The 24,453-nt window shown below is 49.6% G+C and overlaps 1 protein-coding gene across 2 annotated transcripts; it reads right to left on the bottom strand.

Moving 5' to 3' along the window:
* Positions 1 to 9,773: 9,773 nt before the first annotated feature.
* LOC128938545 (melanin-concentrating hormone receptor 1-like) lies at positions 9,774 to 16,108 on the bottom strand. Of its 2 annotated transcripts, none has more exons than XM_054278846.1 (2): positions 16,037 to 16,108; positions 9,774 to 12,778 (listed from the first exon to the last, which is right to left on the bottom strand). In XM_054278846.1, exons 1-2 carry the CDS (start codon positions 16,092 to 16,094, stop codon positions 11,733 to 11,735), a joined length of 1,104 nt encoding a protein of 367 aa, XP_054134821.1. In that variant the 5' UTR covers positions 16,095 to 16,108; the 3' UTR covers positions 9,774 to 11,732. The 2 variants fall into 2 exon arrangements, with proteins under 2 accessions (XP_054134821.1, XP_054134820.1); XM_054278845.1 differs by having other exon boundaries at positions 9,774 to 12,781; positions 16,037 to 16,094.
* Positions 16,109 to 24,453: the final 8,345 nt, after the last annotated feature.

Here is a 24,453-nt window from a genome sequence, read left to right as displayed (position 1 = left end):
TCCACTGGTCTGCAGCAGCACTGCCAGGCTGCTTCTCCTCCCCCCCCCCCCACCTTTAACTCACAAGAGAAATTAATTTCTGGAGCTGTTGCTTGCTGTTTCTTCTGAGAAGTGGAAAAATGCTAATGGGAAAATACAACATTTCCCCTCACCTGTCCTCTTAATTTTGAGTTAAAATGCATTCAGACTCCCGGGAGGAAGAGCCTCTGCTGTGGTAGTCTGTCTTGGTATTTAATTTAATGCAATTTCATGGCCTGTCTCAAAAGGTCTTATTAACAAGGTGGGTGTGAATTCAGTGTGAAGGCACTGGAGCAGCACTGCCTCCAGCAGCAGCGTGCCTGGCCATGTGGTCCTAGTCCTGCTCTAGCTGTCTGGTTTGATTTTTAGCTGCTGCTGCCTTGTTCTTCGGGGGCAGCTTCCCTCTCGAGGTGGAGGAAATGATATGAGATCCAGGGGAGAGATTTGTCATGCCCAGCACATGCCCCACCAATGCTGAACCTGTTATGGCAGAGCTGAATTGCCAGAGGGTTAAAATCCCATCACACCAGCACCAAGAGTCAAGGAATAGAGCCCAAAATGACTGGTGGTTGTAGGGTGGTGGGTGGGTGGAAGAGACCCCACAGGCACCCTCCAGGGATTTGGAGAGCTGGGAACCTGCTGATGTTTTTATCCTTGTAGCCCCTAAAGGCTGAGCTCCTGCACTGGGGAGAGCTGTGGAGGAGGAAGGATGCTGCCTGTGTTATTGGGTTATAGCTGGTGTCAAGGATGACGTTTGTGAATCCTTGGGGTCTGCAGCACTGCAAGCATTAACTGGAACAAGTCATGTATTGATACTGTAATCATGCCCAAAAGGCCAGGACAGGGGATCCAGGATGGGAATTGTGTTTGACACACCCATAAAATATAATGATCCTCTGGGCTGCCAGCCTTTGCTGTTAGGAAGAGGAGAAGGGTGAAAAAACAAACCCCAGGTGTCTGTATTAAACCAGCAAATGTGCAGGGGCTGCTTCTTGGGCAGGGTGGGGGCACTGGGGTGAGCTTGCTCAGCCCTTCTTGTGGAGCTGAGCTGCCCCCCAGCCAGGGAGGAAGAGCCTGTGTGGATGCACAGAGGGTGGCACTGGAGGGGATCCAGGCTGGGGAACGCTTCAGCTGTGGGCTGCAGGCGTGGGAAGCAGTGTCACCAAACCCCAGCGGTGTCACCAAACCCCAGCACCTCACAGCTGTGTTTGCTGAACCCAACAGAAACGGCCGCTTGCTGCCCCGGCTTTGTGTGAAACCCCAGCTCCTGGGAAGAGATAAAAATTGATAACAGCATCCAAAGGGAGCTCTATTCTCTCCTGTAATGACTCACTGGTGCAGCCATGGGCTCGTTGCTGCTCTGCCTGAAAGGATGGTTAATATGCTCTGTGCAGGCACTACTAGTTTGCATCCCTTACCCACTTTGTTATTGCTGTAACTGCACCCAGCTGCAAATTAATTGGGATTCATTGTCCCAGAGCAAATTGCTTGCAGATGTATCATAAATTTGAAGACAGTGAACTAGACTAGGGTGGTGCTGGGTGTGCTTTACACCACTCTGCATCAAACTGATTGACAGTGCTGGGAGGGAGGGAGGGAGGAGTGCTCCAGAGCAAAGTTATCCCAGCCCTGGGTGCTTACAGCCTTGCTCAGGGAGCCTGAGTGGAAGTAAAAAGAGGAAGGGAGGTGCTGGCTAAGCTTTACATGAACAGCTCTTTCAGTGGAAGTATCTTGGTGTCGTTTGTCATCCCTTTCTGCTGCACTGGGCTCTGTGGTGCTGGGGTGCCGTGGGCAGGGGTGAGCTCTGGGAGCTGAGGTTGACCCCTGTTCCTGGGCTGGAAGTGCTTTGTCCTGCACATGCAGGCTGGTTCTGGAGCTGGTTTTTTCTTCACCCAGCACAAGCACAGCATGTGTGAAGTATTCCCTCTTTTCACAGCACCGACGACAGCGCAACATCAACGATCTCAAATTAATGATATGTTGAAAGCTCAAGGCTAAGGCAGCAGGAATTAATATCCTTGAGACCTGTCTAGTTCTGCCTCTTCTGACACCTCCTAATTTTCCATGTAAATTGGCTTATGGATCTCTGGCTCTGAGGCTGTGTTGTGTGCTGGGGGAGTCTGGCGTGTCTGCTAGGAAATTATCCAGAGTAATGGTAGGGTTGTAATTGTGCTGTAGCTATTCAGATCTGCCTCCCCTGTGTGGACACCCTCTCTGTGACTATCTGAATAATCACTCATTTAGAGCAGTTTCACATGCATTTCAGGTTTGTTAAATACTCCATGCCAGCGTGTGATGGGCCTGTGTGTGCACAGTTGTGCTCATAATAAAACATCATGTTTAATCCTTCTCTTATATTGACCCAACCGTGCATGAACAGCAGGGACAGTTCTTACATACACACCTAGAAGAATAAGCCCAGGCTTCAGCTTATCCAAGCAAAGTAAATAAACCCAGAATTGTGGAGGAAGTAAATAAAGGTGTGAGCACAGCTGCAGGCAAATCCATTCAAAAGGTATTGATTTACTCAGATCCGTTCTGGATCTGTTACTGTACACCAGAGCAGGATGAAATCTGTTTCTGACTTCACAGGATATCAAATGTGGGAGTTGATTTTTTTTTTTAACTAATGTTGCAAAGGAAACAAAAAGATGTACAAGTCATTTGTTCAGCAGAAATTCATTCTGCTTTTAAATTAAGAAAAGGTTTATTGACTGGTGTGTTTTAAGCGCTGATAATTTGAGGACTGTGTAGCACAATGAGAACCTGTCCCTCCACACAAATATAATAAATAAAAGCAAAGTGTTTTATACAGAGAGCGCCTTTTGCTATGGGTTTCCAATTGGAAAATTCCCTCAATTTGCACACTGCAGTGCTGCTTACTTTTGAGGCCTGAGCTGAAGATGGGAACCATAGAAACATCAATAATAAATCCTCAGAAGAAAAGGAAACTTTGCTGAAACAATGTCCCTGCTTGACCCTGGAAGATGTCATAGAAACAAACCAGTTTGTTATGGGAAGCTGGAGTCACAGCCAGGTGTGTGCCAGCCCTCAGTGGATGCTCAGGAGATGTAGATGTCCCTTTCAGTTCAGCCCAAAAAAGGCTGGCAACTGCTTTTAGGTGGATGTGTATGAGGGCAGGGACCATTCCTAAAACCAGGACAGAGAATGAGGTGTTCATTCAGTTCAAGCACCCAATTTCTGCAGCATCTCAGCAGAAATGCTCTAAGCACCAGCTTCACTCTGACCAGTTAAAGTGTCTTTGTCTGTCAGGGAGGAAACGAAAATGTGCAGACCAGAAACTCTTACAGGCTCAGGAAGGATGTTCCATTCCTGTGCTAGGTGGTTGTGTTGCCAGCATCCCCTTGCTGACATTCTGTGCTTTCTTGGGTTTGCTTTGCTGTGTGGGGTGTTTTGGCAGCAGCATGGCCAGGGAATGCCTGGGGGGGGGGAGCCTGGACAGGTGCTGAAACCCCCATGCCAGTTGGACTGAGGAATTACAAACAGCCAAAATCAACTGTCCTGACAGAGCCACTAACAAGGCAATCAGAGTGCAATAGATTTTGGTAAAACTTGCTTCTGGTTTTAAACAGCTCAATAATTCTATTCTCAGAGTGTGCTTGAAGGGCTTGGAATTGACTGGGAGGGTTTTTTAATTTTATTCCCTAAGAGAAAGTAGCAGGAGTTGACTTCTGGAGGTGGTATATTTAAAAAGAAGAAACCCAACAAATTCTTTCTTTCACAAAGAACAAGAAGATTGTTTCCTTTTGGTTACCCTTCACTGCTGAAATTGTCTTGCTCTCTGAATGTCCAGTCCCCATTGCCCCTTCTGGAGCTTAGAACAATCCTCCAAGGAGTGCTGGTCACTTCTCTTGACTATTTCCAGTCCCAAGTGGCACAAACAGTGCTGCCTCTTCTCTTTGCCAAGTCCTTAGATCTTCCCTGCATCTGTTTTCCTTCCCACTGCCTGTATCATTACCCTTGGCCATGGATCTTTAAAGACATCTCACTCCCTGTTATTTGATGAAAATGTCCAACTTTCTCCAGATGACCCAGCCAGGTGCCAGCTCTTGTCCCTCACTGCTGTCAGTGCTATCTCAGATTCTTCCTGCGCAGCATTTCCAAGTCAAACTCAGTTTCAGTAATACAGCCCTTTTCTACTCATCATTAAGGCAGGGAAGGAGCAGACTAAAGGAACTGTGGAATTTGCTTAGAATTTACTATCCTCAGAAGTTATCCCATTCCTCTTTAAAGAAGGGATTAAACACTCCTGGAAAACACAGATCTGGCAGATCTAGGTACCCCAGCTCCTCACTGGCTCCTGGGATCTCTTTTCTGTGAGCAATTCTGTACATAGCTGTGTGTCACCCTGTCTTGTACTCATCTGAAGCAACACTCACTGCTGGGCCATCTCCCCCAGCCTATGGGATGTATCTGAGCTCTTTGCAGCTTTTAAATCAGCATATTTTAAAGAATTGGGACCATGAGGTGATTTGGGGGGATTAGAGGAATGGAGGTTGTGCTGTGTTTAACACATCAAGGCTCAGCTGCTCTGCCTGGTCCCTGGTGCTGCAGCTCCTCAGCAGCTTTGGTCTGTCACTGGTGGCTTTGTCTTTCCTGGAGGCACCCACTGCTCTCTCCTGTTTTCCTTTTCTCTACTAAGGGACAGTCAAGATAAGCAATTGCTTTTCTCAGCAGTACTATAGATTTTATCTGAGACAACAGCCCACACTTTCCAAGGATAAAAAATGATCCTCATTATTCTCCTGTCTCCAGCCTTCATCTGAGGTTTGGGTCATAAATACTTGTAAAACATCTGAAGTTTTTAGACTCAGGAACTAGAGGACAGCAACATGTCAGCTTTCCTTCTTAGCAGCTCATTTTGGTGGTGAAATCAGAGCCCTGAGTCTTAGGCAGCCAGAAGAAGCTTTTGGCCTGACAGACCTTGTTTGGCTTGGCTTTTCTCTAATCCCATGTCATTAATTTCAGAGGAAGCAGCGGTGAGTGAGAGGAGGTTCTGGATTTCCCCGTGGCCAAGGGGTCTGAGGCTGCCTGTGCCCCATTTCCTTGTGCCCCTGGGAGCTGGGCAGTGCTGCCATTCCCTCCTGGATGACTTGTGCAGGGTGCCATCCCCTTTTGGCACAGGTACCCAAGCCCTTGGGAGGGGTGGTTTGGTCCCAGAGCATGTTCAAGGCAGGTTCCCTGGTTAAATGCTGTTGAAGGTGTGAGGGCGAGCTTAGAGATAAAATAAATGTGTCCCCAGCATGTTTAGGTCTTTATGCTGTTCTTCTGAGAGATAACTAACCCAGCTCAGCCTCCCCTTCCATCCTGCAGAGCCCCAGGAGAGCTGGTAGGGCCAGAGGGAAAGGCAGAACCTGACTGCATCCAGCACAGCCCTTTTCCCAGCTGCACACAAAGCTGGTCTGCTCCTCTCCCCACTAAAGCCAGGAGTAATTAGCTGTGCTGTGGCAATATAATGAACAGTGGGGCTGGATTTGCTGGGTAAAGCCTCCCCCAGCACACAGGAGACATCTTAATTAGCCTGATTGGGCCACTACATGGTTGATGGTGAGGTGCTGGAATGTTGTTTTTCTTTTTTTCCTTTTACCCTGAGCCTGAGAGTGTCAGGAAAAGAGGGGGGGAGGTTTCATTAAAATCCTCCCAAGAAAGACACATGATTTATTTCTCACGGAACAATCGATGTTTCCCATGCTGCAGAAAGGCTGAATATTAATTACAGCAAATGAGCCCTTTCTCATTGAGCTGCCAGGGTTTGTTCTTAGACCTGAGCCCCCCAGAACTGACTGGGGGCTGTGGCTGGCACAGCCTGGGAGCAAATGTTCATGTGCTTTCTTCAGTGGCAGCAGTTGGCTGAGGAAAAATATCTGGATCTGAATGAAAGCAAAGGACTTGTTCTCACTCTCAGAGGTGACATTTTACTCTTTTCTTTTTCTTCTCAAATAGTTTCTGTGTTGATAACATAACAAATGCACAAGTCCAGAGCACTTGAAGGTCTGAGCTGAAATCCTAGCTGGAGTCTAGGTGGTTGTAATGTGTTGACCTTTAAGGAAAACAAAAGTGGGGGGAGTTAACTGCCCAAAATGTTTTGTGCAAGTTGAAATTTAGTTCTTAATTCACGAGAGGAAGGAGGACAGGGAGCCCTGATGTGAACAGTCTGCTCCTTTCACAATCTCTTGCAATTTCATGATGGGAGGGACCTGGCTGCTGGAGAAGATGCACCTCCAAGAGCAAAGTTCCTAAAGGAGTAAGTCAATAAGAACTTTTAGAAGCTCTCATCAGGGATAACTTTACCCACTGTTTCCATCCCACTGCTTAACCCTATTGAGTCTTCTGTGCCAAAATGTGCATGCAAATGATAGAATTGGGCTTTCTGTGTCCAAGCCCCATGGGAGGAGCGGGTAGAGGGTTGGAGCCTGGAGTAGGATGTGGGTGTGAGATGCTCCTGCTCCTGGATGAGGCTGTGGCTGCCTAAGGAGAGCTCTGCTCTCTGCCCTGAAGTGTCTGGCGGGGCAGGGAATGGCAGCCTGGTGTTTCTGAGCTGCTGTGCTCACAGCAGCATGTGTAGGAAGATAATTGTAAGAGCTCCTCCAGACTTAGCAAAGACAACTGAGTAGTAACTAAACACCAGAATAATTTAAATGATGTCACTGACTCTCAGGCTGCCTACTCTGTGAGTGGAAACCTGCAGGGGACACAAGAGCACAGGTTGGAGGGAAGGGCTGACTCAGTTTCAGGTGGAAGAAATAAGGTTTAAAGCTTAAACAGGGACACGCTCCAGTTTTGGTTTAACTAAAACTGGAAAAATCCTTGCCCCAAATGCATTTCTGTGGATGCAGACCCTGCAGATCCTATTGCAATGCAGTGCTGGGCAATGAGCAATTGGTGCCTGGGGTAGGATCTGCTCCCTGGTGTGCTGAAACCCCCTCAGTGCTGTGGTGTCAATTCACCCCTGGTGTGATGGGCAGAGCCTGGCTCTCATTTCCAAAGGGCTGAGCCTGTGTGGACCTGCAGGACGAGGCCTGGAGCCCTCAGTGGTGCTTGTGCTGCTCTGCTGTGTGTGGGGAGGGGAGGCTGATGCAGAGACTTGGCTTTGGAGGGGCAGAGGAGGGAGGGCTCCCTGCAAAGGCTGGACCTGACCCCAGCAGTGTTCAGGGATGGTGAGAGGCACTGAGGTGACGCCCTGATGGCCTCTCTGGGGTGTTTGTCCTCAGCACTCCTGAAGTGCCTCTGGAAGCACTGCTCTGTGCAATGCCGTGCTGGAGCCACTTCTCAAGGGTGACTCTGCTGTTGTTGAGGCCCAGCTCTACCCTTTGGGAGGAACCAGTGCTGCTCTCCCTGAGCCAGACTGGGACAGCAGGAGAGGTGTTTTCCATAGCCAAGTCAGCTCTACTGGTAGGAAGATGTGAGAGGAACAATTATTGTGTCCTATATGATCATGGGAGCTGTTTCCCAAAGGAGATGTGGATAGGGACAAAGGCTCTCAGGGCTGGTATCCTCTCCCATGCCCTTCTGCAATTGTGGTCCACATCTCTTAGCAAAGTTTTTTTCCACAGTGGTACAATGAGTTCCCTGCTAAATACAGATTCTGGAAACTGGAGGAGCCCTTCACAGGGAGATGGGGGCTGTAGATGAGACATCCTCCCCCCTTTACTTCTCCCCTGTGTTTGTGTTTCCTTTTTGCTGCCCCTGCCCAGCCCCACAGCAGGGATGGAGCTGGTGGAAAGGCTGTGGGGGTTTGGCTGTGCTGCTTTGCTAGCAGGGGGTGAGCAGGGCAGGGCATTGCTGTGTGGTCCCTGCATCTGGCAGGAGGATTTAGGAGAAGTGAGTTCAGTGCTGGGAACGTATCCGTACCTGCCACGTGGCTCCTCTCCCACCAGTGAGTCTGCTGAATGAAATGCGCTCAATTAGCAGCCCAGGAGGGCTGAGGAAACAGGATTAGTCAGGCTCTGGCTGTGTCCCAGGGGCCAGTGAGTCACCCCACCTTTCCCTCCTCCCCACCCTGAGCCTCCAGCACATGCTCCATCACGGCTGAAATTTTCTCCTGGGCAGGTTTAGCTGTGCAGAGACTTCATGTGGAGAGGGATGTCCAGGGAAGGATGTCAGCAGCTCCAGGGAGCTCAGCTCCAGGGGTGGCTTGGCAGAGCTGTGACTGGGGGAGTTTATTTTGCTGCCTGAGGGAGACAGGGAGGTGGAGAGTGGAACAGAGGTAACTGAGAGGGTTGAGCTGGGGACTGAATCCTGCCACGACCATCCAAGGGTGGCTTTGTCACTAGGAGGGAAAGTAGGAGTAAAAGTAACTGGACCATCTGCCCTTTTGTGGGAGTTTATCAAGAGCAGAGCTGTGACATGTGGCTTCACTTGCACCTCTGAGGACAATGAGGGGAAGAGGAGGGGCTGGAGAGTGAACCCATCTGTCGCCCTGCTGTCTGACAAGGCAGCTCACAAACACATGGGATAAGTGCTGGCAAAATGAGCAGAGGAAATTTGTCTCCTCAAGCATAGTAGGCTGTTGATCTGAAAAAAACAGATTGAATAGTTTTTTTCTATCACCCTTTGGTTTTGAGGGTGTTTTCCCCCTGTTTTTTCAGCTGGATTTCCCTTTGATTTCTCTCAAGATAGAAAGTGGCTGTGTTTGGGAAGCAGGAGTGCTGGGAAATGAGCTGCCTTATCTCTGTGCCCTTCTCACGGCGCCTCTCGGGCAGCCCTCGCAGCACTCCGGGCTCCCCATCCCTTCACGAGGAGCTGGGCCCTTCCCTGCTTTGCAATTCCCTTTATTCAGGCTCTGCCCTTGGCAACCAAGGCACTGAGACAGGAGATCACATAATAAATACAAAGAGCAAAGGGACAAAGAGGTAAAGCTGAACACAAACCAGAATGTCAATGGACTCTCTGGCTGAATAAAGCCAGCCCTGAAAAAGTTGGAAAAGGGATAGGATGTTTGGAGGAGGTCACACCAAGGTGCACAGAGACTGTTTAGCTCCTGGAAGGCCTTGCCTTATTATCTAGGTAGAGAGACACCTCTAAAGACATTGATCAGTAGGTTTGCTCCTAAGGACAGGCTTTTGTTCATCTTGTCCTGTGCTTTGGGGTAATTTTGGGAAGCTGACAGAAGTTATATGCTGGCTGTGTTCATTGCTACTTTGCTTCCTGTCTGTGCCTTTCTTCCCAGGCTCTCCATACATACACAGGTGTCCACATCCTTGTCTTCTCAGGGAGTATTTGTCACACTTTTATGGATGTACACAGAAAGGGAAGGACCCCACAGTCAGTATTTAAACATTGGGACTAGGAAACCCCTTCAGCACAGGCAGGAGAAACATGAGGGAATGGAAACCAAGAGCCTTTGAAGGGTAGTGGGACACTGGCTAATTGGAAGCTTTCTCCATGGTGTTGGGACCAGTCTCTCCAGAAAGGCTTTCCACCTACCACAGATGAGTTCCACAGGACTTCAAGCTGGGAAGGTGCCTGTGTTGTGGTCAGTGTTGGACTGGTGTGTTGATTTCAGTGTGATGAGATCTGGGAAAGGTCTGCCCCACAAAACCCCTCCTGAGTGCTGCCCCAGTCGGTGCTGGGGTGGCCTCCCTTCGTGGTTAGCCCTCTGGCCCCTGTGGTTTTTAGCACATGGCTTGGCCACACTGGTCAGGTGAACTCACTTCAGATGGGAGCAGACTCGTTCAACCATAAACACCTTTACTGTGTAAGTGAGATAAAATCTTCAATGTACTGCTCTCTGAGAGAGCCCTGATAACTCGGGCTGTTTTCACTCCTCATACTTTCCTTATGGCTGGCACTGGAGGAAGAAACACCCACCCAGTCATTACCACCTCCTTTCCCAGAAAAGTGTGCCAGCTCCTGCCTTCCCTGCCTCATGGGAGAAAGGTAACACAATAGCTTCCCTTGTCCCGAGGGCAAGTCTGGCTGGCACAGCACACATCCTCCTCGACCTTCGCTCCATGAGCCCTTCAGGGAGAGGACTGACCAAAGAGCAAAGCAGCTCCATGGAAAACAGCAGGTGAACATTCCTGGCAGTTAAAACGGAGCAAAGACTTTTGAGCCATAAAGCTTGGAAGTTCTGCAGGTGTCTGGCTTTGTTGGCTGGGGGAAACGCAGGAGAAACATCCACAAGATAATCTCAGCCGCGATCTGGATGTGCTGCTTTTGACAGAGCCTGGAAGGAAATACAGAGAGACCCTGTCCTGAGGTTTGTACAATGACTCAGAAAGCAAGGTGCTGCATGTGATGGTGTCAGAGGTGCTGGTGTTGCACACCTGGCTGCTTTGATCACCAGAGGTGAGTGAATGGCAGTGTGCTCTCTGCAGGGTGTAGGCTGAAATATTGGCTGTTCTTGAATGCACTTACAAGTGTGATGTGGGTGCATTAGGGGCACCTGTGAGTGTGTGTGTGTGGCTTAGGACATCCTGTGCAGGTCACAGTTTTGCTTTGGAGCTGAGTAAGGGTGAAATTCTGTTCTCAGCATATCGTGGGTGGCTGGTGGTGTGAAACCCTAAGTGTGGTATAACAAATTCCTTTGGACTGTTTGATCTTTTTAATTCTTTAAATTAAATCCATCTACAGTAACCAGTCCCTCCATGTCTGACAAAGTGCTGAACAATGCCTGCGTGGTCCCTGTGGAGCCCAGCACAGGCTGTCGGTGTAATCCCTGCTTTGAGCTGATCTCTGCTGTCTTTTCTCTACTTTATAATGAGCAGAGTTACTTCCTAACCTCCGACTGTTAAAGCTGCATATACAACACACAGACATTTAATTTTCCCTCTTTTAACTTTGTGTAAAGCATTTGTTATTTTTGAGGAAGCTGCATAAGCAACTCTGCTTCCCCTGAGCTGCTTTTTCACAGCTTCTCGCTCCACAGATTGTGATTTTTAGTCCTGCTTAAAACCCTCTGCCAGTGGTTCCCCAATGGCCATACAGACTGTGAGGCACAAGAGCAGCATGAAGAACTAGCACTGTGAAAATCTGCTCATTGGCATGAAAAACCACAAAGCTGGTGTTAGCAGCAACAGTTTGGAGAATTCTTTGCAGTCCCTTGAAGCAGTGTGATTATTATGTGTCTTATTTTGCTTGAAATATTTAGGATTAGCATCAAAATGAGCCCGTTCTTGAAATGTTTTGGTTGCCAAACAATGCAGCCCACTGGAGGCAGATGGGGCTGGACTGAAAAGCCAAGCAACAGGGCTGGGTGAGACTTCTGTCCCCAGGATTTCTCTGCTGTGTGCTTCTAGGGTATCAGCACAGCCAGCAAAGTCTCCAGATTACTTATTAAAAATATAAATATATGACATTGTGGTTCAAAGGTTCAAGGTTTGAATGAAGAAGCTCTATGTTGACACGCCGCTTAGAACTCTTGGGCCAAGAGGTGAGGAATTATTGGGCAGTGTTGATAGAGGTTTTACTCTTGTAGGGTGAATATTCCCCCGGAAATCCTCTTTCTGTCCTTCCTCTCTTTTCCACTCATCCTCTTTGGGGGCCCAGCGGTGGCAGAGTCCTCCTGTGCAGGGTGAAAAGCGGCAGCACACAGCATCTCATGGGCTGGGAGCAGTGCAGAAACAGAGTAATGGGGAAATGCAGAAACCTGCATTTTGGAGGTGGAAGTTTGTAGTCCATAGGCATCTCCAAGACCTGCCTGAAGCCGCTGCTCCTCCATCAAATCACAGATCCAGAGGCTTTCTGCTGCCCTAGTGAACAGCCACAGTCACCGGCAGCGAGCGTGGGGAAAAGTCCTCCTGGAACTGAGTCTGCTGGGTGGATTCTGGCGCCAGCTTCAGGCACACGCTGGCCTCTGTCATGCTGTTGTTGTTGGCAGAGCTGCTGTTGCGGCAGGGCTCTTTGGCGGGGCGAATGGCCACCAAGAACTGGCGCTTGAAGGTCTCGCTGAGGGCGATGTACAGGAAGGGGTTGAGGCAGCTGTTGGCGTAGCCCAAGCTAATGGCAAAGTTGTAGGCGTAAAAGAAGGCCGTGGATGGGGTGTCGATGCCCAGGTGAACGAGCTGCAGGATGTAGAAGGGAGCCCAGCAAATGAAAAAGGCGGAGCAGATGGCGACTGCCATTCTGGTGACCTTCTTGGTACGCACCCGGAGGCTCCTCTGGGGCAGCGGCACCACGGTGGTGGCCATGTGCTGGAGGATCTTGAAATAGACCACGCAGATGATGACCAAGGGCACAGCAAAGGCCAGCATGAACTGGTAGAGGGTGAACCAGTAGACGTCGGTCTCTGGGTTGGGGAGAAGGAGAGCGCAGCGCACGGTGCCGTCCTCCAGGGGCATGAGGCCTGCGTACATCCACACGGGGATGATGGTCAGGAAGGACAGCAGCCACACCAGGCAGATGACGAGAGCGGCCACACACGGCGTCCGGACGTAGGTGGACTTGAGGGGGTACACGGTGGCCAGGTAACGGTCCAGTGTCATCACTGTGAGGATGTTGGTGCTGGTGATCTGGCTGTTGGTGTCCAGGGCCGTGATGATGGTGCACAGGGGAGCGCCAAAGTACCACGAGCCGTTGCCTAAGAGCTGGTGGATGAGGAAGGGCATGCCCAAGAGAAAGAGGAGGTCCACGATGGAGAGGTTGAAGATGAAAATATCAGGCACGGTCTGCTTGCATCTCAGCTTCTTCTTCTTGACAATAGTGAAGATCACAATGAGGTTCCCCATGATGCCCAGGAAGCAGATGATGCTGAAGAGACTGGGCATGATCACATTGGTGTGTGGTGCTGGCTTCTCTGCTACTGCCAAAACAAACCAAAGCAGTGAGTGCAACCCAGAGACAACCTCTTTACAATTTGGTGTGCTTGCCCTGTCCTGCAGAGGGACCCATCCCCATCAAAGACATGGAATGATTTTTAATACCCTTTCCAGCACTTGGAGAGGCTAAGCTGCGGATTTGGCACTTCCTTCTCTGCCTCTCAGTACGTGCAGCATGCCCAAACCTGGCTATGTGCAGGCATCTTTCCTCAGCTCTCCTGATGTGCTTCTGTCCTTCTGTCCTGCTCTGCAACTCCCCAGCCCTTTTTTGAGGGGCTAACCTCTGGCTGGCATGCCTCTGCATTCCCCAGCACCTGACAGAGTTGAGAGTAACGTCTATTCCATGCAGTGAAGTTTTTTTAGCTGTTTTTGAGGGTAGTGGGTGACGCAGCTTGTGCTTTCCACACTGGAGAAGTAAAGCCTTTCTGTGGGTGCCAAAATCTGGATAAAGTCAATACTCAAGCTGCTGTCAGCAAGCTTCAGTTCATCTGTTGGGTAGTTTATCTGTTGTATGGTGTGAGACACAGAGTTCATTGGCCATGCAGGCAGAGACCTCATGCTTCTCTGTATTGTGAGAGCTGGGACTGTACTCTGGCTGTGTCCCCGTTCTCTTACCAAGGTTAGGCCAGAGAGCATTCTCCTTTCCCTCTTCCTTCCCTGCCTCTCTCACTTTCTCTAGTTTTTTTCCTGCTAAGAAATCCAAGTGTGTGGTCAGACAAGGATTGGGAGTATGTTTCAGAGGGGACTTTCAACGGAGATTGTCCTAGGAGAAAAACAGCTTAAAGCTACTGTCTTTGAGTTGTGGATATGATTGGATTTCCAAGGCAAAATTCTTGCCTGATAACACTTAGCTTATCCACACCAATGCTTGACCGTTCCTCTTTGGGGTGGGACCCCCAAACATAATCAAATTCACATTGGCCTTGTCCCTCACCTGGGTGTAAAATCACATTTTGAAGCCACAAGCTCTTGGGCACAGGAGGTGGTGTTGAAGGCACTGATGGTGGTGCTCTCTGTTCTGCAGGGTTCCCATGTGTGCTGAAGTCTAAGACAGCCCTTCTTAGCTGAGGCAAATCTCATTTCAACTCATTACTCCTCTCCTATGGGACCCGGTGGGGTTTTTTTTCTAGGAAATGGTTTTGTGTGAGTTATTTATGTGGCTGTTACAAGGACTGTTCGTGACAGCCCCTCAGCCCAGGCTGCCTTTCATTGAATTGCAGATGATTCAATGTGCTGCTAATTGGAAATGCTTTCAGGCGCTGAACTGTTCCATCTCCTTAGCAGCAGAAGTGGGGAAGCTCCTCCAACAGAACCTAGGGAAATCTTGACAATTAAATTAAGTGGAATAAGAGATACTTGCAGGTGTAGGCTTTGCCAGAGCAGTGTCTGTTTGCTGAAGTGGTATTTGCCGACTTTGACCTCTGGAATTCTTGAGGACAAACTCCTCCACATTTCCTTTGGCGTGAAGAGAAGTTTGACGGAATTAGCGAGATAACTGGGGCTACACTGCTGGCCTGTGGCTGGAAATGTGTGTGCCATATTTCAGTGCTCTTAGAAGTGGCCACGATGAGCTGCCGCTGGCTCAGTCCTTTTGGCACTAGGAAGGAGCAGCTTAGGCACGAACAAGTCCAAGGGCAATGCCAGAACCCAATAAAGCAGTTCCTGCACCATTTTATCGGGAAGCCTCTCTGCAGGTGTTGGAAAGCAGCCAGGGAGGCACAGAAGAGCTAGCAGGGGGCCTGAAGGTGGAAGCCAGGCTTGGCTGACAAGACAAAAAAGCCTTGTCCAGACCATTTCTGGGGGTTTAAGTGCTCCCTGTTCCTCCTGGTGACCCGTTAATGCAAGAAAATATCCCCTGTTATGTGATTTTTAGCAGATAACCTACAGCCATCAGCAGCCTCTTGAAATCTGACACTCTTGAGCATCCAAAGATATCTCAAGCCTCCTTAATGCTGGAAGATGGAGGACTAGAAACTGGAAGATGATGATTCTGGTCCTGCTGCCCTGCGTGGAACTGTTATGAATTCTGATCTCCTTTCTTTTAACCACAAACCTTATGAGTGTGGTGGGAAAGGATTGTTTGAGTGAAACATAAATGCCACATGGTTAGCTGGAAATTGGGACAAAATGTCCCTTTCCTGCTGTGTAATCGATGCAGTGCTCATGGTGATTCCGTAACATTTGGAATGAGCTCAGCCATCCTCAGAGCAGGATGTGTGCAGGCCCAAAGGCTCTGTGTGAGGGTGGGCTGTGCAGTGCTGTAGCACCTGTCCTGCTGATGCTGTCTGTACAAGCAGGACTTGCATGAATGATCAGCTGCACTAATTTGGAGCTGTAGTTCATGTGTGTTTTATGGACTGGAGTCAGAAGAGCACAGCTATCAAAGACTCAAAAGTTCTGTCTTTTCTAAAGTCTCTTTCATCTTGAGACATCATTGAATCTGAATTTTCAGTGCTGCTTTTGTGCATATCCAAGTGAATATATTTTGTATTTAACCAGCTACTTCAGGCATTGATTTCTCCTTGTTTGTAGGTCTGTGGCTGCCCTGATAGTTTTTCTTAAATTCCCAAAGGGGCTGCACTATGTGAACTGAATGAGGACTGGGCTAATTTTCTTTCTCTAAGGTGGTTGTCGTACTAAGCCATACTCTGATATGGAGTAATAGACTTCATCTTCACTGCATTTCATAAGGAAGTACCTAAGGCACACTTTTGGTTTCTAAAGGACTGTGCTGGTGCAAAAAGAGTGAGACCATATATAAACCACCTTCTGTTGAAGAGTTTCACCTACCTAAGCCATTGAGAACTGTATTGCCCGACCCTAAACTATTGATTTGAAAACAGGGTCGGAATGGAGCAAACGGGATGCTGCTAAGGATCTCTGCATCCCTCTCCAGCGCTATCTCATCTTTCCTGTGCTTCCCTCCCCGTCTAGCCGGGCTGGTTCCTCCCTTCCAGCAGCCAGGACCTGCTGGACTTTGCTGCCTGGCAGCCAACAGGTGGCGGCTGGCGCGGGGCCGGGCGGTGTTTGAGCGGTGCCGGGGGTCCCGCAGCCCCGGGGACCCAGCGCGTCCCGTCCCGTCCCGTCCCGTCCCGTCCCGTCCCTCCGCCTCCCGGCGCTGTCCGGCCGCGGGTGCTGAAGGCGGCCCGGCCCGGGCAGGGTGGGGGTCCCTGTCCCAGCCCCATCACCCCCAGCCCCGTTACCCGCAGCCCCCCCGAGCCCCGCCCAGCCCCGCTCACCGGAGCCGTTCTGAGCCTCCGGCGCCGAGAAGTTGCGGGAGGAGTTGCCGGGGGCCATGGCCGGAGCGCCGGGAGCCGGGACGGGGAAAGTTGGGCAAGTTCCCCGCGCTGGGACGGGCCGCGCTTCGCCCCGTGGGAGGAGGAGGAGGAGGAGGAGGGAGCCCTTCCTCCCTCCCTGCCTCCGTCCCTGCCAGAGCCGGCGAGCGGCGGCTGAGCCGGGCTGCGCTCGGAGCCGGCTCTGACATCAGGAGCAGCTGACTCGGGCACACGCCGGGGGCGAGCGTCCCTCGCCGCTGCCGGTGGGAGGGAACGCGGGGCCGGCACCGGGGCCGGGCAGTGCCCCCGCACATCGCACCCGAGGGCACCGATCTGCGCCCTCCGCTCACAGCCAGCCTGCGCTCGCCGGCCCCAGCAGGAGTACCAATTTTTTTTTTTTTTTTTAAGTAGTTCCGATCTGCCTTCAGTGTGTATTTTTCTCTTTACAGACACATGCACTTTTCGTCCCCGAGCCATAGGCACAGCCCCAGTGCGGCTGAAGGATGTTAAGGAAGCAAATTACTCACTGAAAACTGTTGCTTTCACCCTCTGATGCCTCTAACTACAATTCTAACCTGAGACACTTCACTTGTAATTAATTCTCTGCTGTTTTCTGCTGTTCTGCTTCTTGCCACAGCTCATTTGCTTCCTAGCTCCAGAAATTAGCTCTGTTGCTAGCTCACATTTTATTTGTCTTCTATTTGCCTTAAAAATACTAGGAAAGGACTTCCTTGGGTTTTGAGAAGCTGTTTTATTCCTTTTCTTTGCCTTGCCAGAGCTGTAGCCTGTGCTTTTCTGTGGCTTTGAGCTGATGATTGCCTTGTGCTCCTGGCCACTGTTTATACATGAGATGGATTCCTCCATTACGGTTTGATAAATCACATGTTACCAAGGCAAACAGATCGTTCTGTACCTCAGAGCACTTCCTGGACTGAAAAAACCCCATGGTATCATGTCAGAAGCCTGTGAGAAATCCTTCTGCCTGTGAGCAGCAACAGGCAGGGTTTTCTCTGTGGCAGAGCACAGTGCAGTGGATATGGTTTGCTTTATAACAATGACATATGTCTGCCTGGAAATCTCCCTTGTTTCTGTCTCTTTCTTTCAGTAGTTGCAAAGGCTAGAATCAACTGCAGGAGAAATCTTTTGCAGCTTCATAATTCCGTAGGAATCAATCTGTACCTGCAAAAGGTAGGCCCAGCACACACAGAGCAGCAATCCCAGCCAGATTTGGCAGCAGCAGTTTCAGTATGGGCCATTTTTGTGTAACCCAAAGGAGTTCATCATTATTAGGTTGTCCTCCAGTCCTCTATTAGGTAGTCCTCTAGTTCATCATTATTAGGTTGTCCTCTAGTGGACCAGCAGCAGACAGAAACCTGGTGCACATTTTGCCCTGGCATTGAAACTCTTAGAAATCTGAGGCAGGATGAGGCCAATTTGTCTGCTCTGCTGTAAGGCTTTTGTTGAGTCTCTGGAGTTGCCTCAGTCAGTGATTTGCCTGTGAGTTTTTTTCCATGGCAGGTATCTGTGGTATCTAAGTTTTGAACATGTACAACTTGTTGAAAAGTGGTGTTTCTCAGTTAATACTTTCTTTAAAAACTGTTTCCTTCACATCTTGGATGAACGTAAGTATTCATCTGTATGGGGTTACTGCTGCAAAGCAAGCACTGGTTTGTGTGTGGATGTTGGAGTGTTGTGAACAGAGGGCTGTCCTCTGCAGAGTGCCTTCAGATAATTTAGTTTTATGCAGGCTTGAAGTATGGATTAGGAGTATTTGCATAGGAAACTGGTAGGCAGTTGCTATTGCAAATATTTTCCCTGCATAGACAGGCTCCTACTCACTTTCCCTGGAGAGGAATGTGGTATCCTATAGCTTTCAAAGAAAGAATCTGACATTTAAATATAGCAGTTGTTCCAAAGCACACATTTAGCTTTACTTTGCAATCTCAGCTATTGCTGTTCACTTAGAAAAGCCTCACACATGAGGAAGCTGTAACTCCTTCTTCTCAGCTGTAGAGGCATAAAACCCCACGGCAGCTCTGTCTCTGACATGACAAAGCCATGCTCAGCGTCTGAGATCTGCCTCACCACCATTTCTCTGTCACTGTTTCATTACTGGACTTTTACATTCAGGCTTTGCCAAGGTTTGTTTTTCCCTTTTTTTTGCTCTGTCAATAATCTGGACGTTCTTGCCCTGGGGAGGGACTGGTAGTGCAGAGTTTTGCCGAGTTTGGAGGGGTAGAGAGATGGGAGGAATTGGAACTGCAGCAAGAGGTGATGCGCAGCCTGTCTGTGCGCAGAGCTCGCCGTGGGCAGCAGGAGCAGCTCAGTAATCGGCTCATTATCTGCCTCAACACTTGGAGACAGCAGCTCTCTGAAGGACTGGTTCTGTGAGTGTTCATCTGCTGGAAACTGCAGCGGGGATGAGCTCTCAGGGGACCTTGGGATACAGCCGATGAGTTGTGCTAACCACTGCAGGTAATTACAAGGAAGATTGAGGCACTAACCCCTTGAAAACACCTCTTAAGAGAGAGATATAGTAATTAACAGTTAGACAGGGAACTGCCATCTCGACAGCCTAATGATGTAGATAAAAGTGAGGAAATGGAGCTCAGCCCTTGAACATAAAAGAAAGAAAAAATTCCTTCTTCCTACAAACTTGGCATCACCACTACACTTTAGACCATCCTGTCTGCAACATTGCTGTTATGAAGAAAGATAGTAATCATCCAAAGCTGCTGCTGGGCAAATTCTGCAACCAGGGAATGAATCTGGCTGGTCTAACAGCGGTTGAACCCTGGAAGGCTCTTGCATTTCAGTAATGAGTTATATTTCCTGTGCCTGTCCCAGCTGGAGATCCTGACTTACGCAACACGAGTGGAACCGCAGCATCCCATGGGGCAGAGAGCTTCTGTTACCGTGCTACTGAAACCATCTCCCCAGCTGGTTTCACCAAATAATTTCTCATTAAACGGAGACCTTCTCATTTGCTAAATATTTATTTAGCACCTGGCTGCTGCTCTGATTTGCACTCTGGAGAGAGAAGCCTTTCCTAAGAGCCAGGTTGCAAACCCTCCCCTCTAACTCACTGCTCTCCTTACTCATGACTCCAGACTTACAGAATGGGCCTCTGCGTTTTTATTGCTTAGCTCTTTGACTGTGATTATATTGACCAAGTAGCCTAGTAGGTGAAGTTTTGTCCTTGTAGTGGCCTTAGGGATAGGGATGATCTCACTCAGGATGTGTTAGACATGGTGCATCAACCCTCCACGCTGACTGAGTGCTGTCTTTGTCTGATAGCTGCACATCAGTCTCCCTTCTTTCCAGGCAACATTGATAAAACAGTTTCCAACTGCTGCTTCATTTTATCTCGTTTGATGAAAGTGGGTCTTTGCCACATAACATCTTCCTTCCCTGCAGATGAGAAGTGATAGCAAACTTAAACAATTTCCCTAAAGCCACATGCTGAGCTTGAGGTCAAAAATTGACAGTAATTCTCTCTACAACAGCCCTGGTTTAGGCAGCATCTTATCCCTCCTCCTGCAATGTCTATCTCAGCACAACTTTTTTATCTTCACAGAGGGATGTGTACTGAATGAAATGATCTGATTAAAAAACTAAACACAGAAAACTCAAATGTTTGGAGGAGTAAGTTTGTGAAGGCAGCTTGGTGGTGACTCAGGTGCTGCTGTCATTGATCCAGATGTGCACAGCTGTATGTATGGTCTGGCAGGTTTGGAAAGAAGCTGATGTTGCCTTGGTGCCTTACTTGATTCAGGTCGGTGCTACAGTGTGATTCAGCTCTGCCCTGAGCTGCTATTAATGAACAAGGAGCCTGAGCCATGAGCAAACTCCTGATTTCCCAACTCCCAGGCTCTGCTTTCTCTTAGACATGAGCATCTCTAATGAAAGCAGCAGGTGAATTCTCTTTCTCAGCTGCTAAATAGCCACATGTGGCTTTACAGGAATTCTTCAGCTAAATGGTCACCTAAGCTCTTCTGTTATCTGTGCTGGATTTCTAATTAGTTAACACAAAGTGAGCATTTATCTGAAACCAGATGATGACCTCCTCTCTCCCTCCTGGTTCCTGCCCTTAAAATGACAGGTCCAAGCTGCCTGGCTCATTCCAGTCCCACACTGCTAATTTGAGGTTTAAGCCCTCAGCCTTTGCCCATCCCACTGCTCTCAGCGAGCCAAAGGCCAGGGCAGCACCTTCTGTGGTTTTGTTTTCATTGCTAAAGGTTAGAGGATCCCAGAGACAAAGGCACAGCCAAAAATAACAAGGGGCTAAGCAGGACTTGCCCTGTGAGAGGCTGTGGGGCTCCAGGGCAGGGTCAGCCCATGTGCTGAGGTCAGGGATGTGGATGTGGGCTTGGTGAAATGGGCAGATCCACAGTATCCTTGTCAGAGATAAGAAGCTGCCAGCACATCTTGACGTTGGACAGGAACAGCCAGGAGCCCTCAGGGAGACAAATCCTGCCTCAGGGTAGGTATTTGTTGTTAGTCACTGATTCCCTTTTACAAGAGCAGGCATTAGCACAAGGAGAAGGCAGCTGGAACCTGAATTCCTCCTGAGTCTGAACTGAGGGGAAGAAAGTTTTGGCTTGGGTCTGTGGCTTGTGGATAACTGTTCATGGAGCTCAAGAGGAGACAGAACAGGAGGCTTGATGTGGAGGGTTGATGATCAAGAATTGGTGTCTGCCCAACCCAAAATGAGTGCTGTGCCATCCTTCTTTTCAATGAGAATTAGGATGTTGTTAAGCTTGGAAATGGAAATGGAAATGGAAATTACAGATCCAAGATGAAGCAAAAGGGAAAATCCTGAGAGGTTCAAGTCAGGGAAACGAGATAAACTCCATTCAAAGTCTGGAAAGAGCTGTCACATGAAATTGCAAATCCAAGTGTAAGGATTTGTGACAGAGCTAATAAAAAAGTGGTGTTTTATAACCAGAGACTGCAATCCTGCTGCCTAGTCCTGAGAAGGGGCAGGGGGGGAAGAAAGCAGTAATAGTTGGTTTTTTAAATCTACCTGAAGTCCAGTAAAACATTTGATACAGCATGTCACAGGAAATTTTTAGTTTGCAGAAGATGTGAGCAAGCACAAAATCTGTAAAATTAATAAGGCATTAAATCCCAAGTGAGACGGAAGCCTTGTGTCAAGGGGGCTGTTAGCAGTGGTAGCATGGGATGGGAAACCGTCCTGACACAAACCTGCAGGCCCCTGCAGGAAAAGCTCTGCTCACCTCAGCAGCTGGCTTGCTGGAGCAGCCAGATGTTCCTTTCCTCTCCACTTCCCCCCAGGGAAAACAACCATATGTTCCCTGTGCCACTGCAGGGCACAGTGGCATCTGCTGGGCTTGGAGACCGTGGCTCAGGGCAGTGGAAGAGGTGAGAACCTTTTAAAATGATAATGAAAAAGTAAAATGATGCTCACTTATGAAAACAATAATCAGTAAAGCTCTTTGCCTCTTGGGCTGTTAAACACGGGCAGAGGCAGATGCTCCAGCAGCAGCCAGCATTTGTTATCAGCTGGGAGTTCATTAGCTGGAAAGATGGGAGAGGAGCAGGATGTGGGCTCAGTGTGAGCTCCCTGTTTAACATGGCTCAGAAAAAGGTAAATGTGGTTCTCAGAGGGACCTGCTGAGATGTTTCCCTGGCAGGAGTTGTTGTGTAAACTGGAGGTGAGGCTTCCTCTGGAAACCTGCATGGATTCTTCATCTTTCATGTCCAGATCTGCACAGAAAGTTGAGCTGCAGGAACACTGAATGAGTCAGGACAGAGTAAAGGCACAGGGAGGTGACCAGGGTGATGCTGGGGGTGACAGGCCTGGTACCACATCCAGGCTCACAGAAAAGATGCTTTCTCCAATGGTGCATTCTTTCAGAATCAGAGCAGGTTCCAGGAGAAGGGTTAAACAAAGCAGAAGCTGGCCTTTTGCTGGTTGGAGAGAGTTCATCTGGATAAAATCAGGCCCAAATGTTATTTTTGATTGACTCAGTTCCTGGAGGTTTTGCGGCAGTGGAAGATGCAAATACATCACTGCGATGCTTTCTAAATGTCCCAGTTTGCCACTGGGTGTCTTTCTCTCCTCTCCCCCTGATTTTTCCTGTTGTGTGAGAAGGGCTGTTGGTCTGGAAGGCAACAGAGATATTTCTACTGCCTCCTGCCCTGGGTTATTACTCTGTGCAAAGGCCCCTTCCCACATCTTGAGCCACCGTAGCCCCATGGTTCAGCGCACTCAGATCATCTTTCCACTGGCTCCGTGCACAGTGGCCTGCTAATGCCTGGGGTGTTTTCCTCTGATCCTTATTTTCCAGACTGGGGTGGCAGTCAGTGCCTTTGCAAAGCAATTTTAAATGTGCTAAGTTTTGTGTAACACCATGTGTGTGTTTACAGATCTGGGCTGCTGAGGTTGCAGCTGAGGTTGTCAGCAGACCCATGAAGCCAGACCTATCTCTAGGTCTAGGATTTATTCCCATCAGAAATCATAGTTAATTAAAGTCTTCTTCTGAAAGGAATTTCTTAGCCACACTAGAGGGATAACAAAGTGAAAGCCATGTCCTTAATCCTGCCCTTTCATCTCCTAGAAATTCCTTCCTCTCCTGTCTCTTTCTCTCCGTCCTGATTGTTAAAAGAAATGAGAAATAATTTCCACTTGGAAAAAACCCAAGACAACAAAACTCCAGCCCAGCTGATCACAGCAGAAGCCGAGGAGCTGAAAGGAGGGAGCTGTTAATGAAGCATCAGCAGCGAGCCAGGGGCAGGAGCTGGAGCCCATCCAGATGGCACCGCTAATTCCCTGCATCCACTAAACACACACCGAGCCTCTCACAGCCCTGGTCAGCTGCAGCCTCACCCCCACCCCAGCACGGGATTTGCCTGGGTTATTCCAGGCCTCCAAATCTGAATTCCCTCTATGGATGGGGAATGACACCTTCCCTGCTGACCCATCGAGGGAAAATGGAGCCCCAGACTTTGGTTTCCATGCATTCCTGCATGGATGCATCAGCGCTCCAATTGCTGCTCTCCTTCCTGTCAGCATGGCTGGGAAGGGCCAGGAGGAGGAGGAGAGGAGCAGTGGGGATGGAGGGATCAATAGGGATGGAGAGCAGGGCTGGCAGCGTGGGGAGCAGCATGGCCCCGATGGCAGAGTGAGCTGTGGCTGTGCTGGCACTGCCCTGTCTGCCCCCGAGCTCCCACAGCTTCCCTCCATCCCCCGGCAAACCGGATCCTCGTGTTTCCTGGCCTGGCAGATAAGGCGGCCTCGGCATTAATCAGGAGGCCTGGAGAATGGGATCAACGCGAGGCAGGCGTGCTGCACACTTAATCTCCTTTGCTCCCTGATGATGGATGGAGCTCATTGCAGACATTAATCAAGTCTGTGAGTGTGCACCAGGCAAAATGGATTAGACACTGTGCTGTTGGCAGAGGCATGTCCTGAGTCCCTGGGCAGTCCTGAAGGAAGCCCAGCGTGGTGGCAGTGCCAGACAGGGCTGCAGCACAGCAATGTGGTGTGGGTGACAGGGATCACAGCTGCCAGAGCCCCAGCATTGCCCAGGTGTGTCCCCACTTCTGCTCTGCTGGTGCTGGCTGAGCCCTCCTCCCTAGGGGCTCAGGGCTGTGAGTGTGTTCTGGTCATGGCTGGATTGTGCTCATCCATGGAGCTGCTCTTCTAAACAATGTGCAGAAGGTCCTGGGATGGTTTCAGGGACATTGGAACATCTCCAGTTATACAGCCCCCAGATCTGCCTGTTACCCAGAGGAGACATAGCTGCCTGTGAAGGGAAGCTCTGGTGGGAATGGAAAAGGAGCATCAGGCAGCAGAAGCCACCTGTGAGTCTCAGGAGACCGTGGACTCTCCTGGATAAGCAGGAATAGGATCCACTGTCACGTCCCAGCCCTGGCCATGGCTCTGCAGAATCCCTTGTGAAAGGCTCTTTTCTGGTGTGAGATTTTGTTCCAGCTGTGTGTGAACTGTGCCACTTTGGACATCACGAATTTGAGGAGTGGTGTCTTGGAAGCAAAGCAAAATGTTTTCAGGCAACATGAGAAAAACGTTCTTCATCTGCTTCGTACTGGCGTTGGAAGGACCAGCAGTAAGAACAACCCCAAACCCTTATCTTCCAAAGGGGGAGAAGTTCAGGCCTGAGGAAGCAGAGGGAAATGCCCTGGAAAGTTATGGACTGTGCCTCTGCACAAACGTCACGGCCCAGGATGTGGATTTGCAGCACAGCCACCCTGCAGCAGCAGCTATGGGGCAGCTTGGGGCATTCCTGCGGGCATTCCCGGCCCCGATCCCTTGGAGCGATGCCGGTGGCCCGCGCTCCTGCTGCACGGCAGCTGGAGGCTGCAGTATCCACTGACAGCCAACGAGTTGTGGTTTC

Source organism: Melozone crissalis, unplaced genomic scaffold (genome assembly GCF_028551555.1).
Source record: "Melozone crissalis strain CALT ecotype California unplaced genomic scaffold, PUWL_Pcris_2 ptg000026l_1, whole genome shotgun sequence".
In the NCBI taxonomy this organism is placed as follows: Eukaryota; Metazoa; Chordata; class Aves; order Passeriformes; family Passerellidae; genus Melozone; species Melozone crissalis.
The sequence above is the reverse complement of the archived record's forward strand: the minus strand, read 5'-3'. Positions and strand labels throughout refer to the sequence as shown.

What these genes read in the sequence shown, in the direction of transcription:
- LOC128938545 (XM_054278845.1), bottom strand. Translation starts at nt 16,094, where the DNA reads ATGGCCCCCGGCAACTCCTCCCGCAACTTCTCGGCGCCGGAGGCTCAG. An exon ending in GGAGGCTCAGAACGGCTCCG is followed by an intron (nt 12,782 to 16,036) that starts GTGAGCGGGGCT and finishes TTGTTTTGGCAG; the next exon opens with TAGCAGAGAAGCCAGCACCA.